This window comes from Vigna unguiculata, chromosome 9 (assembly GCF_004118075.2).
Source record: "Vigna unguiculata cultivar IT97K-499-35 chromosome 9, ASM411807v1, whole genome shotgun sequence".
NCBI classification, from domain to species: Eukaryota; Viridiplantae; Streptophyta; class Magnoliopsida; order Fabales; family Fabaceae; genus Vigna; species Vigna unguiculata.
This window is the reverse complement of record NC_040287.1, coordinates 12,845,546-12,862,341: the sequence shown is the minus strand read 5'-3', so window position 1 is coordinate 12,862,341 and position 16,796 is coordinate 12,845,546. Positions and strand designations below refer to the sequence as shown.

General features: G+C 36.1%; 1 protein-coding gene across 1 annotated transcript; it reads right to left on the bottom strand.

The window, feature by feature from the left end:
• Nucleotides 1-9,247: 9,247 nt before the first annotated feature.
• Nucleotides 9,248-16,451, bottom strand: LOC114163462. The gene is given in 4 exon segments (XM_028047772.1): nt 9,248-9,849; nt 9,852-10,445; nt 10,503-12,691; nt 12,877-16,451. Coding segments are annotated over 4 exon segments (6,960 nt in total).
• Between the last annotated feature and the right edge of the window lie 345 nt (nt 16,452-16,796).

Here is a 16,796-nt window from a genome sequence, read left to right as displayed (position 1 = left end):
ACCTAGGGATGTTAAAAAATTTTGTACTCACAGGTATTCGCAGATAAAACCCGCAACGGGTAGGAAATGAATATTGTAAATGGATATCCGCGGGTAACGGATACGGGTATTTTTAATACTCGCATATTAACGGGGCAGATACGGGTATCATAGTATCTGTACCCGTGGATACCCATACCTACTATACTCTAATTTAAATTAAAAAAAATAAAAATAAAAATAAAAACATATTTAAAATATTAACATATTGGTTTTGAATGAGTTATTTTTTTATCAATTAGTTTTTAAAAAAATCATTTCTTTGTAAACTGTCATTCAACACTATTTAAATGGGTTATTTGGACTTTGTTTAAAATTTATGAATGTTATGTATTGTATTTTATTTGAATGTACGATTAATATGTTGTTAAATATTTCTTTTTATTTTTTTAAAATACTCATGGGTACCCGTGAAAATCTGTGGATATTAAAAAATTATGCGGGTACCCGCATAACGGATACCTGACAAATATGGATAAGACTACGGAGCGTATATTTAATCAGCAGGTAGGGTACAGGAGAGCTACTACACGTACCCTACCTGTCCTGTTGACATCTTCAAACCCTTATTGAACTTGTTCTCTTTTATTTCTCTCTCCATTCCTTTCTCTTTCTGGACTTTGGACTTTTTGTTTTGTTTATGCGTATTTGGATCGAATGAATGAAAGACCGTGATTGCCATTCTAAAAAATATATTTAGTTAACTAGAGAAACATATGAATAAACATCCATAAACAATCAACCAATCATAATTCACCACTCAATCCCCCGTAACAACACATTTTATTCTTTCTTTGTATTTCTTTGTCCTTCCATGGAAGGCTAAGCTTTTTGGATTGATTATATTTGGATTTCATAGTTAATTTTGAGGTTCTTTTCAATTCAAGTATTATTCTTCAATTTTTGTAAAACAAAGTTTATTTTGTTTATTATTTTTGAATTATGATTTATGCTTCTAATATTGTTTTTAGAAAGCTTGTTGATAATTTAATTAGAATTCTTGATAGTTTTCTTGATTCTAATAACCTTTACTTAATTCAAGAGGTATAAGAATAAAACCTAACATGTATTAAAACCTCAATCAAAAATTAAAATTTAGAAAAAAAAATAAAGAAAAATTAGAAAATTGAATTCAAAAAAGGAAAGAGAAAATAAAAAAGGGAAAAAGAAGAATGAAAAAATGAAAAAAAAAGGGAAGAAAAGAATGAAATTATTAATTAATTAATTTGCTGTTTGTACCACATTTTTTGACATCAAATCCTTAATTCCCCCTATACACCATGTACTAATAATTGGATTCTACCCATATTACTTGCTGCAGCCTTTATTTCAATGCACACACCTCACTGTTTGTTACTTTGGGCTGAGCAGCTTCTACTTCATACACCCACGTTTCCTCTCTCTTCACCACATTGGGCTCTTTAAGTTTCATGAGCTGGATTCTCTGACTTGTTGCACCCCATTTTTATTCATTGCACAACCACTTTCTTTTGGTTTCGGTTGTACTATGATTTACTTCTTTACAACTATCATTTTAGCCATGCACTCCCATTTTTTATTATTCCATTAAACTCCACATTTCACTCACAAACCCTCATTTCTTTTTTCTTTTACTCTTGAAGGTTTTGGGCTACTGTTTTACTCTTTACAACATTTATTTCACTTTTTATAAGTTTTGGCACTCCACTTTTTTACATGCACCATTTTTCTAAAAACATTAAAAATATATAAGAAAATGAAAATATAAACTAGTTTTTTAGTTTGGCGTTTGTCGAGCTCTCATATTGTCCTGTACCTTCTCCAAAAATATAAAAAAATATAAAAGGTTGAAAAAAAGCATCCTACTCAAATAGTTTTTTTCTTAAAACATCGTGATCTTTGATTCTTTTATCCTAAATAAAAATCGTAGGAACCAGGTCAGTTTTTATCGAATTTACATAAAATAAATAAAAAAAATTCAAAATTATTTTCTAATAATTTTTTATCTAAAACTACGTAAATCCAATATTTCATTATAAATGAAAATACGTGAGAAGAATGATTAATCTTTATTGGACTAAAAATTTTAAAAAATATTTTTGTTCATTTGTATAACATCATGTTTTCGAGAAAGATAAATATTTTGAAAAAATCACGTCTCTTTTGCATATTAAATTAAAAATATCGTTTTAGAATGATCATTCTTATCCGTAATCTACTTTCAAACCCAAAATTCGATTTTGCAAACTACGCTTAATCTTCACGGTTTTTCATAACTTTTCAGAATAAATTAAGACGGTAATTCTAAAAACAATGTTTTATATTCTTTGTATTATTGGAATTTCGGTTACGACAATCAGATAAAAAGAAAAAGTTAAAAAAGAAATGGAAAAAATCTAATAATGTGATAAGTATGGTGTATAAATGAATGATTTTAAAAGTTGTAATCCAAAAGGTGTATGATGCAAATATGACATGTTCGGTTGCACGACTAGATTTTGATCTCAAAATCAACTGTATTATTTAAAAGAGTTAAATTGGTGAAACATTATCACTATTGCTCAGGTTAATAGATTTTGCAGTGGTCACATTTTGTTACAAAAACTTTGATTTTCAAATTAATGCAAAATGTGAGGATGAAAAGCCAAAATGGCAATTAGGAAAATGAGAAATAAAGCTGTCAAAATAAAGCCTATGTACAAATAGATATTTCCATATTATATTGTAATAAGATTGATTTGTATGGTTGAATTGAATGATTAATAAATACCAAGTTTTTTTTATGGGTTTGGTGAATTTTAATTATTTATACTCTTCTATGTAAATATACAACATCTATCTATTGCACATATTTATATTTTCTTGATAGATAGAAATGATAAATAATATTAAAATATAATTAATATGTTAACTTACATTTTGTTTCGGTCTAACAAAAATCATAAAGTATTATATTTGTATTATTCTCAAACTCAAAAAAATCAAGTTAATATAAACATTACTAAAGTCTAAGTAAACAAAAAACACATCATAAATGCATTACTTATATTTTTAAAGTAAAAATAAACCTAAATAAAATAAATTTAGAACTATTCAATCCCAAAAGAAAGTGAGAATCACAAACTCTATTTGTAGATAGTTTAATTTTTTTTTCTCTTACCTTTATTTCCATCTTTTAAATATCTTAAATTCTTACATATTCTTTAGTTTTAAATTCACAAAGGCAAATTAATATAAATACCTACACAAAAGTTCAAGTAAAGATAATAATAATAATATAAATATATATTAGATATTTTTAAAACATAAAAAATCCATGTTAAAAAGTTTAGATTTATTTGAGTCCAAAAGAATGCAAGAATCAAAATTTGTATCAAAATATAATTAGTACGTTTGTTCTTACCTTTTGTATCAATCTTATCAAGACCCTAAGCTTTTACATTTGCTTCAATATCAAAGTCACAAAAATAGGTTCACGTAAACACCAACACAAGTCTTAATAAAGGTAAATGAGCTTTTAACAACGGTTAAAAGAGAGTTTCAAATATGATCCTAGAACTTCCATTAATTCAGTTGTCAATGGAAAATCTTAAGGGAATTATGGCTCCCTATATTTTTTAAAATTTATTAAATGTGTATATAGAAAATTTTTAATATTTTTTTAAATTTTCAAATTATATGTATGTAGTATATATTGAGAATGGATAGAAATTAAAGTAGGTATCTTTTTATTTCTCTTATAAAACCCAACATTTAATTTTAATAAATAATAAAACATAAAATCAAATATAGTAAATAATAAAAATATTTATTAAGATATTTTTTTTTACATTGTCTTTTGAGTTTCTCACCAATTGTACTCATGTCTTACTCTCACATGTTTTCTTTTTGTTTTTGAAGAAAAAAATAAGTTAGACACAAACTCAGTATTTTTTTTCTTTCATTTGTTGTCTTCCATTATCGAAAGAAAATAGGCAACTAAGTTTTATCTCACTTGATAGGATAGTGAAATATAACTTTAATAGTTAGCATTATTTTTTTATCTCATGAATCTTTATATATTCATTCTTTATGAATAAAGAAGAAAAAGTAATGTATTATGTGTCGTTTATTTTTTTATTAGATTATGATTAATTTATTTTTAATCTTAATTTTTTTTAAAGTATATTGATGAATAATCAAATAATAGGTTCATTTTTTAAAAGTAATCTATGAAGATGAATTTCTTGCCAAAAATATGATTATTTACATTGAAAAAGAAATAGCTGAAAATTTTAGTTATGATTCAATTATCGATGAGTTCAAAAATATGAAAGAAGGAAAGATAATTTTTTACATGTGTGATTTCTTTTATAGATATATTCATACTAAATTGTGTATTAATATTTATTGTATGGAAGATGCTAACTCGAGACACTAGTTAGGAAATAATTAATAATCCTTGATTTCATTATTTTTACATTAAAAACTAGAATAATTAGCTCTATTAATTAATAATGTTATAAATTCATAAATACCTTTCGAATTTTTAAGCAATATTTCTCTAGCAAAAAATAATCTCGTTGGAATTTCTAAGGTCTTTGCTAAAAAACAAGAAAAAAATATCTATTTGACATTTGAAGAATCTCTTAGTGAAAGTTTGAAAAAGGTTTGAAAGGTAGGTCTTTAATTTTTGCAAAAGGAAAAAATCTCTTTGAAATTTCTAGCAACATTAAAATATACTTATTTTATTATTTAATTCATATTTTAATTATTTTTTTGTAAATATTTTAGATATTAAACACTATTTTTTGTTAGTTTTTCTGTTAATTTAAACTCTTTCATGTTTAATCATATTTTAATTTTTAACAACATTAAAAAAATTATTTAATTATTTTTAAATTTTTTATTAGTGAGCATCAAATAAATAATAAACATAGTTATACAATACTGTCGCAGCGGAATCGCGACGGGAGGGCGAATCGAAAAAAGAAATGGGTTTAAAAAAGATTTCGGAGTCGCCACCATAGTTATTCTGGAAAACTATGGAAAACCATAAAGATAATACAAGTCTGCGAAAAAACCATATTTTGGATTCGGGAGTCGGTTACACGTAGGGAAGGTGTTAGCACCCTATCGCGCCCGCCCAAGGGCGGTACCTTTAATTAAAAAAGGCAAAGTTGATGTGGTTTTCAAAATATTAACTTTTCCCAAAAAATAATAAGACAAAAAAAAACTAAAAAGAAACAAAAATAATTTTTTTGTTTTTTTTTGGGCCCGACAAGGATTGACCTTGGTCCTACGTATTCTCATTAAAAATGAGAAATCAGGGTTACGTAGTTCTTAAAAAGATATCTTGTTTAAAAACGTTGATGTTTTTGTATTTTGAAATTTTATATATTTTTTGGTGTTTTTGAATTATTTGAAAACATGTGTCATACGATGCGAGCGATCGGGCAGACACTAAAAGGGAAAGAAAATATATATTTTTTGTATTTTTGAAAATCAGTGTCATACGGTGCGGGCGACCGGACAGACACAATAAAGTTAAAGAGAATTTTTAGATTTTCCTATTTTTTGCAATTTTGATAATTTTCAAATATATTTGTTTTTTTTTAAATAAATAAATAAAAAGGAATAATAAAAAAGAATAATAAAAAAGGATAAATAAATAAAATGATGAAATTATTTAAGAAGGATAAAAGTGAAATACAAAAATATGGTGGTGCATGAATAACATGGGAAATCAGGTGTGTACAGTAAAAATGGGAGTGCGACAAATAAAATATAAAACAAGCCCAAAAACACCAATAAAACATGCAGATGGAGTGGGGTCAATAAACATGTAGGTGCAGGAAGAAGCCAGGAAGAAACAATGGTGTTTACAAATAATGAAGCAAAAAAATAAAAATAAAAATAAAAATAAAAAAACAAAAGGAGTGAAAATAGCATGCGGGAGTGCACAAACGAAATGGCAAAAAAAATAAAAAAATAAAAAAGAGGGGTGCAAAGATTGAAAGTGGGGTGCACAGAGCAAAAGTCTCAACCATCTCCTAAAAACCTAATTTCATCCACGCCTCTTTCTTCTCCCAACCATCCTCTTCCACACAGCACAACCCCAGCCCTGGGTCACGCACCCGCTCAGCCTTAGACGCCGGCGACAATGGCAGCCACCGTTGACGGAGCTGCCGGCACTCGTGCCACCGCTTCGACTTCGTTCTCGCGTTTACGCGAGCGCTCCTTCGTCCTCGTGTTCCGAGTGCGAGCTCCTTCGTCGCACCTTCGTAGCCGACCAAGACTTGCCGCCACCGCACCGGACCCTACGATTGGGACACGCGAGCACCATGGAAGCCCAACCCCTGGCCTTCGCGACCCAGATCGCCTTCGCTGTGCCCTAAGCCTTCCATTCTTTTTCTCGCGCGAATCACCAAGTTTTGGGAGCCACGATACCGAGCCCTACCGTCGCGGGACCAGACGTGATCGAAGCCGCCGGTGATTCGCCCACTCCAACTCCGACCCGCCGGCGATTTCTCTTTCTTCTCTGTTTTGATTGGATGTATGTGATTGGGAAAAATGTGAGAGTTTGATGTTGTTCGGGATGTAACAGAACACGAAGAGGGGTGGTGAAGCATCTGCTTGATTTTCTGATTACAGGTCGAAGGTGATGGTGTTTGAAGGAGAAAATATTGGTCCAGAATCTGTGATTAAAGATGAAGGCCGAGATGGGTTTGGGCTTATTCATGTGCGGGTTGAGTGTTGATGGAAGTGAATATGGTGAGAGGGTAAATGGGGATAGATTTTTGATGGGAATGGAGAATAGAAGTATTCATGAACAAGCTGGGAATGAGGACGAAAAAGAATATGGTTACAGTGGTTATGAGTGTATGAAATGCGAAGGAATTGGGGTCTCATATACGATGAAAACCTGAATGGGTCTTCTTTTTGCTTTGTTAATTGCAGGCGAGGATGAATATGGGGTTAGGTGATGGGTGGAGGTAGGAGATGAAGATGAAGGTACCAGCGAAGATGTGATTATGTAAAGCATAATTGTTTATGTTGTTTTGCGTGTTTGGGTTCTGGTTTGGCAGGTAGAAGGTGATGAGGGGAAAGATGATGGTGGCGAGAGAGATTGAGATTGAGGGTGAGGTTATTTTCCAGCACTCACCCGGAGAACAGGATCAAACAAGAACATATCTTAACAGAAAAAAAAATAAAAAATAAAAATAAAAATAAAAACATTGTGCTCTGTTCTTGTGCTCTGATCTTTATTGTACCAGGTGCGATGAGAATAAACAAAATGAATAATAACAGATGTAACTATACTCATCTCAAACCATTCATACATTCATGAACATCAATATCAAACCACGTTAACATAAGCTTTAATTCATACACCCATGAACATCAACAACAACATCAAGTCACGGTAACATAAACTAAAGAGGAGTTAAGAATACTTACCGTGAAAATAAAACTTAATGCACTAACAGCTTTGTTTCCGTTTCCAAATTTTTACTCCTTCTCTCCCTCCTTCTGATTTCTAGTGCCCAAACCCCTCTCTGTAGTAATTCCAAAAAAAGACCCCTCCTCTCATGAATCTTCCCCTTTTTATTATGTAACCCTCTGCACCTTCCAATTTTGAAATTTGGGACCAGACTGAGAGCAGATGTTGCTTCCTGCTCCTTCAGCCATCATGACCATGCCACAGACCTTTCCCAATACAAAACCATGATAGCATAGCATGCTTGGGTCTGACAAAAGAGAGGCTTTACGTTACCTTTTTCTTTCCCCTTTCCCTTCTCTCTGTTTTTTCTTTTTTTTTTGTTATATTTTTTTTTTATTAAACTAGAATGAGAGACGTAAAACAAAAAAGGAGCTGTAATAATAGAAAGAAAAAAAATGTAATAATCAAAATAATAAGCCCAAATAAACAAATAAATAAATAAAACAAAACAAAAATAAAATATATAAAATAATAATAATAATAATAAAATAAATAGATAATTATTTTTCTCAAACCAAAACATATTTTTTCTTTTCTTTTCTTAATTATTTATTTATTTATTCTTCTCAATTGAACTTTAATTAATTAATTAATTAATTAATTATTTTATTTTTATCATTGTTACCCGGACGAAATTGGGTGTTGACAGCTGCCCCTCTTTACTTAGATTTTACTTGATAGTATGAAATTTTAACTTTCATAGGTTATCAAAGTAAAAGATGAGTAAAGATAAAAACACTAATTTCGTTTGGGTTTTAAAGGAAAAGAGGACAAAACAAAACAAGCATATACAAGACCAATTCAAAGAAAAGGGTCGTGATCAAAAGAAGAAAACAAACTCGACCATCCTAAAGGAGAGGATCATGATGTGACAAAGAAATCAATGACCATTCCATCGGAGAGGGCCTTGATGTAAAGAAAGAAAATCAATGACCATTCCATCGGAGAGGGCCTTGATGTAAACATAAGAAAATCAATGACCATTCCATCGGAGAGGGCCTTGATGTAAAGAAAGAAAATCAATGACCATTCCATCGGAGAGGGCCTTGATGCAAACATAAGAAAATCAATGACCATTCCATCGGAGAGGGCCTTGATGTAAAGAAAGAAAACCAATGACCATTCCATCGGAGAGGGCCTTGATGTAAACATAAGAAAATCAATGACCATTCCATCGGAGAGGGCCTTGACGTAAAGAAAGAAAATCAATGACCATTCCATCGGAGAGGGCCTTGATGTAAACATAAGAAAATCAATGACCATTCCATCGGAGAGGGCCTTGATGTAAAGAAAGAAAACTAAGGGGAGAGTGTCCATATATGAAAGGAGAACCCGAAGTTTGATTTTGATGTGTCAGTAAACACTGCTTGAATGCTTAACCGACAAGATTCAATCTTTAGGCAAAAGATGTAATGCGGTGAGGATGCATAAATGCATGGATGCATGGATAAAGTTCATATGAAGCTTTATTTTTTGCCTTTTTATTTACTAATTTTTTTTCCACGACACCCTCCAAAAATGAGTCTACTCTTAGTGAATGTACCCGTGATGCCTCGTTAGTATGCACATACTTTTATTCCCTTCTTTTTTGTTCATTATTCTCTTTACGAACTCAGCGTGACATTCATTGCTTTAAATTTATGGAGAGAAACAAATGGTGTTTATTGAATGAAAAACAAAGTAGAATACAACAAAATTTGGAGACAATGTCAATATCCCCTAGTAGCACTTCCTATCAAGGAATCATCATGTATAAAACTTTTTGACCGCATCAGAATTGACCGGTAACGGTAACTCCTCTCCATCCATTTTTGTGAGAATTAGTGCCCCACCAGAAAATGCTTTCTTCACCACATACGGGCCTTCATAATTTGGAGTCCACTTGCCCCTATGATCCTTTTGTATAGGTAAGATCTTTTTCAAGACTAGCTCGCCTTCATGGAACTCTCTAGGACGCACCCTCTTGTCGAACGCCTTTTTCATCCTTCTTTGGTATAACTGTCCATGACACACTGCCGCTAGCCTTTTTTCCTCAATGAGATTAAGCTGGTCAAATCGGGCCTGAACCCATTCTGCATCTTCCAACTGGGTCTCCATTAACACTCGTAGGGATGGGATTTCTACTTCGAAGGGTAGTACTGCCTCCATTCCGTACACTAGAGAAAAAGGTGTTGCCCCAGTTGATGTACGTACTGAGGTGCGATACCCATGCAAAGCAAAGGGAAGCATCTCATGCCAGTCTTTATACGTGACCACCATTTTCTGTACAATCTTCTTGATATTCTTATTAGCAGCCTCGACTGCCCCATTCATCTTTGGACGATAAGGAGAAGAATTATGATGCTGAATTTAAATCCTTCACACAATTTGGCCATCATTTGATTGTTCAGATTGGTGGCATTATCAGTGATTATCTTGCTAGGCAACCCGTACCTACAAATTAACTCTCTCTTTATAAATTTAGTCACAACCTTCCTAGTCACACTAGCGTAGGAAGCAGCTTCCACCCATTTAGTGAAATAATCAATTGCAACTAGAATGAAACGATGTCCGTTTGAGGCTTTTGGCTCTATAGCCCCGATGACATCTATCCCCCACATTGAAAACGGCCATGGGGCGGACATTAAGTTTAAAGTAGTGGGTGCCGCAATGATATTGTCTGCATACTTCTGACATTTCTCGCATTTTCTCACGTGTGTGCAACAATCATTCTCCATAGTCAACCAAAAGTAACCAGCCCTCAAGATCTTTCTAGCCATCGAGTGTCCATTCATGTGTGTGCCAAAAGTTCCTTCATGAACTTCCTCCAATATTGACTCGGCCTCTTTTGCATCCACGCATCGAAGGAGAACCATATCATGATTTCTCTTGTACAACACATCCCCACTCAGGATAAAATTTGCAACCAACCTTCTCAGTGTCCTTTTATCATTCTCAGATGCTTCTTCGGGGTATTCTCTGGTTTTTATATAGCGTTTAATATCAAAATACCATGGCTTACCGTCTAACTCTTCTTCAATGAAATGGCAATATGCTGGCCCTTCATGACTCTTCATTTGGATCATCGGCATTACCCCATCCTGATTAATCTTGAACATCGATGATAAAGTAGCTAAGGCATCTGCCAATTGGTTATCCTCTCGCGGAATATGGTGGAATTTAATGAAATCAAAATACTCCACCAATTCCATGATATAAGTTTTGTAGGGAATCAACTTCTGATCCCTAGTTTCCCATTCTCCCCTTAGTTGATGGATAACCAACGCTGAATCTCCATATACATTCAAAAATTTTGCCTTTGACTCAATCGCGGCTTGGATGCCCATAGCGCATGCTTCGTATTCAGCGATATTGTTTGTGCAATTAAAACACAACCTTGCTGTCATTGGAATGTATTGGTTTTCTGGAGATATTAGTATTGCCCCTATACCATGTCCCATGACGTTAGAAGCTCCGTCGAATAATAACGTCCATTTCTTTATGTTCTCATCTTCTTGGTCATCTTCAAACAAGGTCATGATGTCCTCATCCGGAAATTCGGGTTGCATCGACTGATAATCGTTAACGGGTTGTTGGGCCAGATATTCAGCCAAAGCACTACCCTTGATGGACTTCTGAGTGACATACACAATGTCGTATTCTGACAATAGCATTTGCCACCGGGCTATCCTTCCAGTGAGAGCGGGCTTTTCAAAAATATACTTGATAGGGTCAGTCTTGGATATCAACCAGGTAGAATGACTCAACATGTATTGTCTTAGACGATGGGCAGCCCATGCCAATGCGCAACAAGTTCGCTCTAAAAACGAGTATCGCTGTTCACATTCCGTGAACTTCTTGCTCAGGTAGTATATGGCATGCTCTCTTTTTCCAGTTTTGTCATGTTGACCCAACACACAATCCATTGACTCATCAAGTACCGTCAAATACATAAGGAGTGGCTTCCCCGGTTCGGGCGGGCGTAACACATGAGGATCTTGTAGATATTGTTTGATTTTATCAAAAGCAGTCTGACAGTCTTCATTCCACTCAACAACCTGGTTTTTACGCAATAGCTTGAATATTGGTTCACAAGTGGCGGTTAACTGGGAGATGAACCTAGCAATGTAGTTCAGTCTGCCCAAGAAACCCCGTACCTCCTTTTCTGTACTGGGAGCAGGCATTTCGATTATCGCACGCATCTTGTCGGGATCGACTTCTATCCCCTTTTGACTGACAACAAAACCCAACAACTTTCCAGATCTCACACCGAATGTGCATTTTGCTGGGTTTAGTTTAAGTTTAAATTTCCTCAATCTCTCAAATAATTTCCTTAGGTTGAGGATGTGTTCTTCTTCTGACTCAGACTTGGCGATCATGTCATCTACATAAACCTCGATTTCTTTGTGCATCATATCATGAAAAAGTGCCACCATGGCCCTTTGATAGGTGGCCCCAGCATTCTTAAGCCCGAAAGACATCACCTTATAGCAAAATGTCCCCCACAATGTGATAAACGTGGTCTTTTCCATATCTTCAGGTGCCATCTTAATCTGATTATATCCCGAGAAGCCATCCATAAACGAAAATAGCGAGAACTTGGCTGTATTATCCACTAATGTATCGATGTGCGGTAATGGGAAGTTGTCTTTTGGGCTCGCCGGGTTCAAATCTCTATAGTCAACGCACATCCGAACCTTCCCATCCTTCTTGGGCACGGGTACAATATTTGCCACCCATTGAGGGTATTTTGCCACAGCTAGAAATCCAGCGTCAAATTGCTTTTGCACTTCTTCTTTAATCTTTAATGACATTTCTGGTTTCATCCTTCTTAGCTTTTGTCTGACTGGAGGGCATTCCGGTTTGAGTGGAAGCTTATGTTGTACTATATCAGTATCTAAACCAGGCATATCATTGTACGACCAAGCGAACACATCCCTAAACTCCTTTAGCAGCACACACAATTCTTCTTTCACTTCTTTCTTCATACTCGTGCCAATTTTCACTTCTTTCTTTTCATCCCCCTCACTTAGGTCAAGCACTTCAACATCTTCTTGATGGGGTTTTATTTCCCTAGATTCTTGTTCTACTAATCTCATTAGTTCAGGGGAGGGTTCGGAGTCACCTTCATAATCATCTTCCATATTATTGACAGGGTGCTCGAAGTTAGGGACATCGACATTGTTATTTTCAAAACATTCATTATCATATCTGCATTATTTGAGTTTATAAAAAAGATAAATAAACAAACAAACAATGAAAAATGCAAACAAAGATAACAAAGGTAGCAAACACAAATTGATTATCACGCTGAGCATAAAGGAAAAGGTGTCATCCTGTTAAGTCATGAATCCTAAAGCTCCGGGTAAAGCAATAGGATAAATTAAAAATATTACATTTTAACCAAATTAAACATCACGGGCAGATCCAAAGTCTCCCAATTGTTGAGTAGCGCATTTGGAGCACAAGGCTGCACAAAAACCAAGCTTTCAGGTTCATCTTCATCTCTAACAGCTACTATCTGACTAGTGTTGATCCATCCCGCGCTGCGGAAGCTATCTCTGATGTCACAGATGCGAATCTTTCCTAACCCCAGTCCTTTTCCTTGGATTCGAGCCACACCGCGCTCTCTCCTTTCTTCCGCCAGCCTCCTCTTATCCTCTCTAGTAGGCTTGTATCCAAGGCCGTATTTATTCTTTTTCTCGGTGACTTCTAAAGGATACATCAATCCTTGCTCGTACTTGCCTAGCCCCTTTCCGTACTCATATCCTTCTTTCAACATGACCTTGGCCGTCATAAGGGAAGTACGCGACAAGTGTGGGTTCATTGGAAAGGGCTCCACATAGGCATTTCCCACAATTTCCAAAGATTGGAAGGCTGTCTCGAGGGCTTCCTCTGCTGCTTCAATATAGCGAGAAGATGAAGGCCCACTTACTAAAATATCTTCCTCCCCTGAAACAATCACTAATTTGTCACCCATGACATATTTTAACTTTTGGTGCAAGGTTGAAGGTACTACGCCCGCTGAGTGAATCCAAGGACGACCCAACAAGCAACTGTATGCTGGAAGGATGTCCATCACTTGGAAAGTTATTTGAAAGACACATGGCCCTATTTGGATCGGCAATTCTACCTCTCCCATTACTTCTCTTTTACTCCCATCGAAAGCTCTCACTATCATTGCACTTGGTTTCATGTGAATACCTTCACACGGTAGCTTTCCCAATGTTGTTTTTGGCATCACATTCAAGGAAGATCCATTGTCGATCAATACACGTGCTATGACATGATCCAAGCATTTTACAGAGACATGGAGGGCCTTGTTGTGTCCCCTCCCTTCAGTAGGTATCTCTTCATCGGTAAACGTGAGGTAGTTGTTAGCAGTGATATTGTTAACAATTCCCTTAAAACTGTCCAGAGAAATATTTTGCTCCACATGCGCTCCATTGAGTATCTTCATTAACAACTTTCTATGAGAGGTTGAATGCATGAGTAGTTCTAAAAGTGAGATTCGAGCAGGCAGGCGATTCAACTGTTCGACCACTTTATACTCGCTTTGTTGTATGAACTTCAAGAACTCGCAAGCCTCCTCATCAGATACTTCTTTCCCATCATCTTTTCTTAGACCCTCGTCGGTTTGGATGGTTTTCCCTTTCAAGAGTTCCTTAGCCTTTTTGGTATTCGCCGATTCATTATTGCCAACTCCATCTTTCATCAAGTTTGGAGGCGTAAAGATTCGACCACTTCTCGTAATTCCACCGATGCCTGATATATTTTTCACCACTGACTCACCACTGCTAGGTTGACCACCTACCCGTTGTTCCTCACCTAACACGTATGCACCATATTTCCATGGGACAGCTTTCTCACTTTTGTAGGGAAATGGGGAGGGTGTTTGGATAATAACAGATTGTCTTTCTTGAATTGTCGGGGTAGAGGTGGATCTAGTGAAATGAATCACCAATGGCTCTGGCAAAGTCACACCGGGTTCCGCACCATCTTGTGCAAATACTTCATCCTCCATGTGTCCGTGACATACTTGCACAAAGTTTCTGTCTATAAGATTTTGTAGAACATCCTCGAACTCTGTGCATTCATCGATAGAATGTTTAGCACTCGGATGGAATCCACACTTTTTACTCAGGTTATATTCTCCTTTTAACAAACCCAATTTTAATAGTGTCTCAAAAACAAATCGCTTGGAGCTTCGAATTTCATTCACATCCCTCACCAGTCGGTGTTTCTTAACCTCAATGGCATTTGTCGAAGGGTTCCCAAGACCAGAAAGGGGATTAGCCTCAACACTAGGTTTGTCTTCATGGAACTTTATCCATCCTGAGTTGATTAAAGCTTCCACCTTGTGTTTAAGGGACACACAATTCTCAATAGAGTGACCAACTCCCCCTCCGTGATAATCACATTTGGCATTTGGATCATAATTCTTGGGGAACGGAGGTTGCACAGGCTTCATCGGACAAATGGCCACCAAACGCTTTTGGAGGAGATGAGGCAACAATTCCGTATATGACATAGGAATAGGAGTGAAATGAACGAAGTTCCTCTCTTGATTCCTCCTTAGATTAGCGTTTTGTCCCGCGTTTCTGTTGAAATTCGAGTTAGGTTCGGTTTTCCAAGCACTGTTTGGAGCACGTTGTGGTTGATAAAGATTCGATGGTTGATAAAACCCTTGTTGCTGAGGTCGTATTTGATGAACAGACATTGCATTGGCCACATAAGGAGGTTGGTTCAAGTGTGCTCGATAATTAATCGTAGGAGCTCGACTTTCCCACACAGGCATCACTGAGGCCGCTTGTACTTCTGCTTCTTTCTTCTTTCCGGGAATAAAATTAGGTTTCTTAGGAGTTGCAGCCGCGAATGGGCCATATGCAATCTTTCCGCTTTTTAACCCGATTTCTATTCTTTCCCCTATGATGATGATATCAGCGAAATTGGAAGACACATTCCCCAATACATGCTCATAAAATGGTGACTGCAGCGTGTTTACAAACGTCGCCACCATCTCCTTATCAAGTAGAGGTGGCTCAACCTGAGCAGCCAACTCTCTCCACCGTTGTGCATATTCCTTGAAAGACTCAGTATCCTTCTTGGCCATGTTTTGCAATTGCAATCTATCTGGCGCACTATCTGTGTTGTATTTATACTGTTTCACAAAGGCGTCGGCCAAATCCATCCAGGAATGAATTCGAGATGGCTTCAAGTGTGTATACCAATTCAATGCTACCCCAGCCAAACTATCTTGGAAACAATGTATTAGCAATTTTTCATCATAGGCATAAGCAGCCATCTTTCTACCGTACATTGTCAGATGGCTTTTAGGGCATGTGGTGCCGTGATACTTTTCAAATTCTGGGACCTTAAACTTGTGTGGTATCATCACACCAGGAACCAGGCTTAATCTCGCCACATCACCGAACCCATAGCTTCCACCACCCTCAATGGCACGAATCCTTTCCTCAAGAATTTCAAGCTTACTCTTAGCCCCATCAACAACAGTGGATATTGCTTGGACTGTAGCGTGTGGTGCAGCTTTAGTCGCAGCATCTGCATCGATGAATGTTTTCGGAGGCTGGGGCGCCACAGTCATCCTCGGTCCTGTGAATGTGACTGTCTCATTCATCTCCGCTCCTGTCACGGGTGTCGAAGCTAACATCGGCCCTTGAGTACTGTTCGATAGTGTGTTGTTAGCTGCAGGAAAAGAGAAAGAAGTTTGTTCTGCATCTGAATATTCTCCAACTGGAGGAGTGTATCCCGGAGGCAAGCCGTACATGGGGAACGGAACTGACGCGCCTAGAGGCGTACTATAAGAATGAGCATTCTCCTCGACCCTAGCGGATGAGGCCTCCCCTGAAGCCTTCAGTGACTTCAAAACCTCTAGGATTTGGCCCACTTGATCCTTTAGCTCGTTAATGTCAGCCTTCACAGCTTCATGGGCTTCTTCCCAATCTTCCATGCTTCTGTGGTTAGCTCGTGTGCGATAAGGGTGTCGTGGAAATTTTGCCGTCGTATTTGATTTTGCTCTATTATTTCGTTAAATGAAATGAATTATGAAGAATGAAAAGAAATAAAATGAATGCAAAACATTTATTCTAGTCGGAAATTTTAAAGCTGTGAGAACGTTAAGGTAAATATATCATAGAAATTAACACGAAACTGATACAACCCAACCATTAACAAGTCTTCTACATTGATTAAACAAGAAAAGAAATAAAACCTATTCCCTACCCCTGACTATCATGCTCTTCATCTCCCTCATCAACTTCTTGCAATGATTAAAGAAAGCTTCAATCTCCCTTGG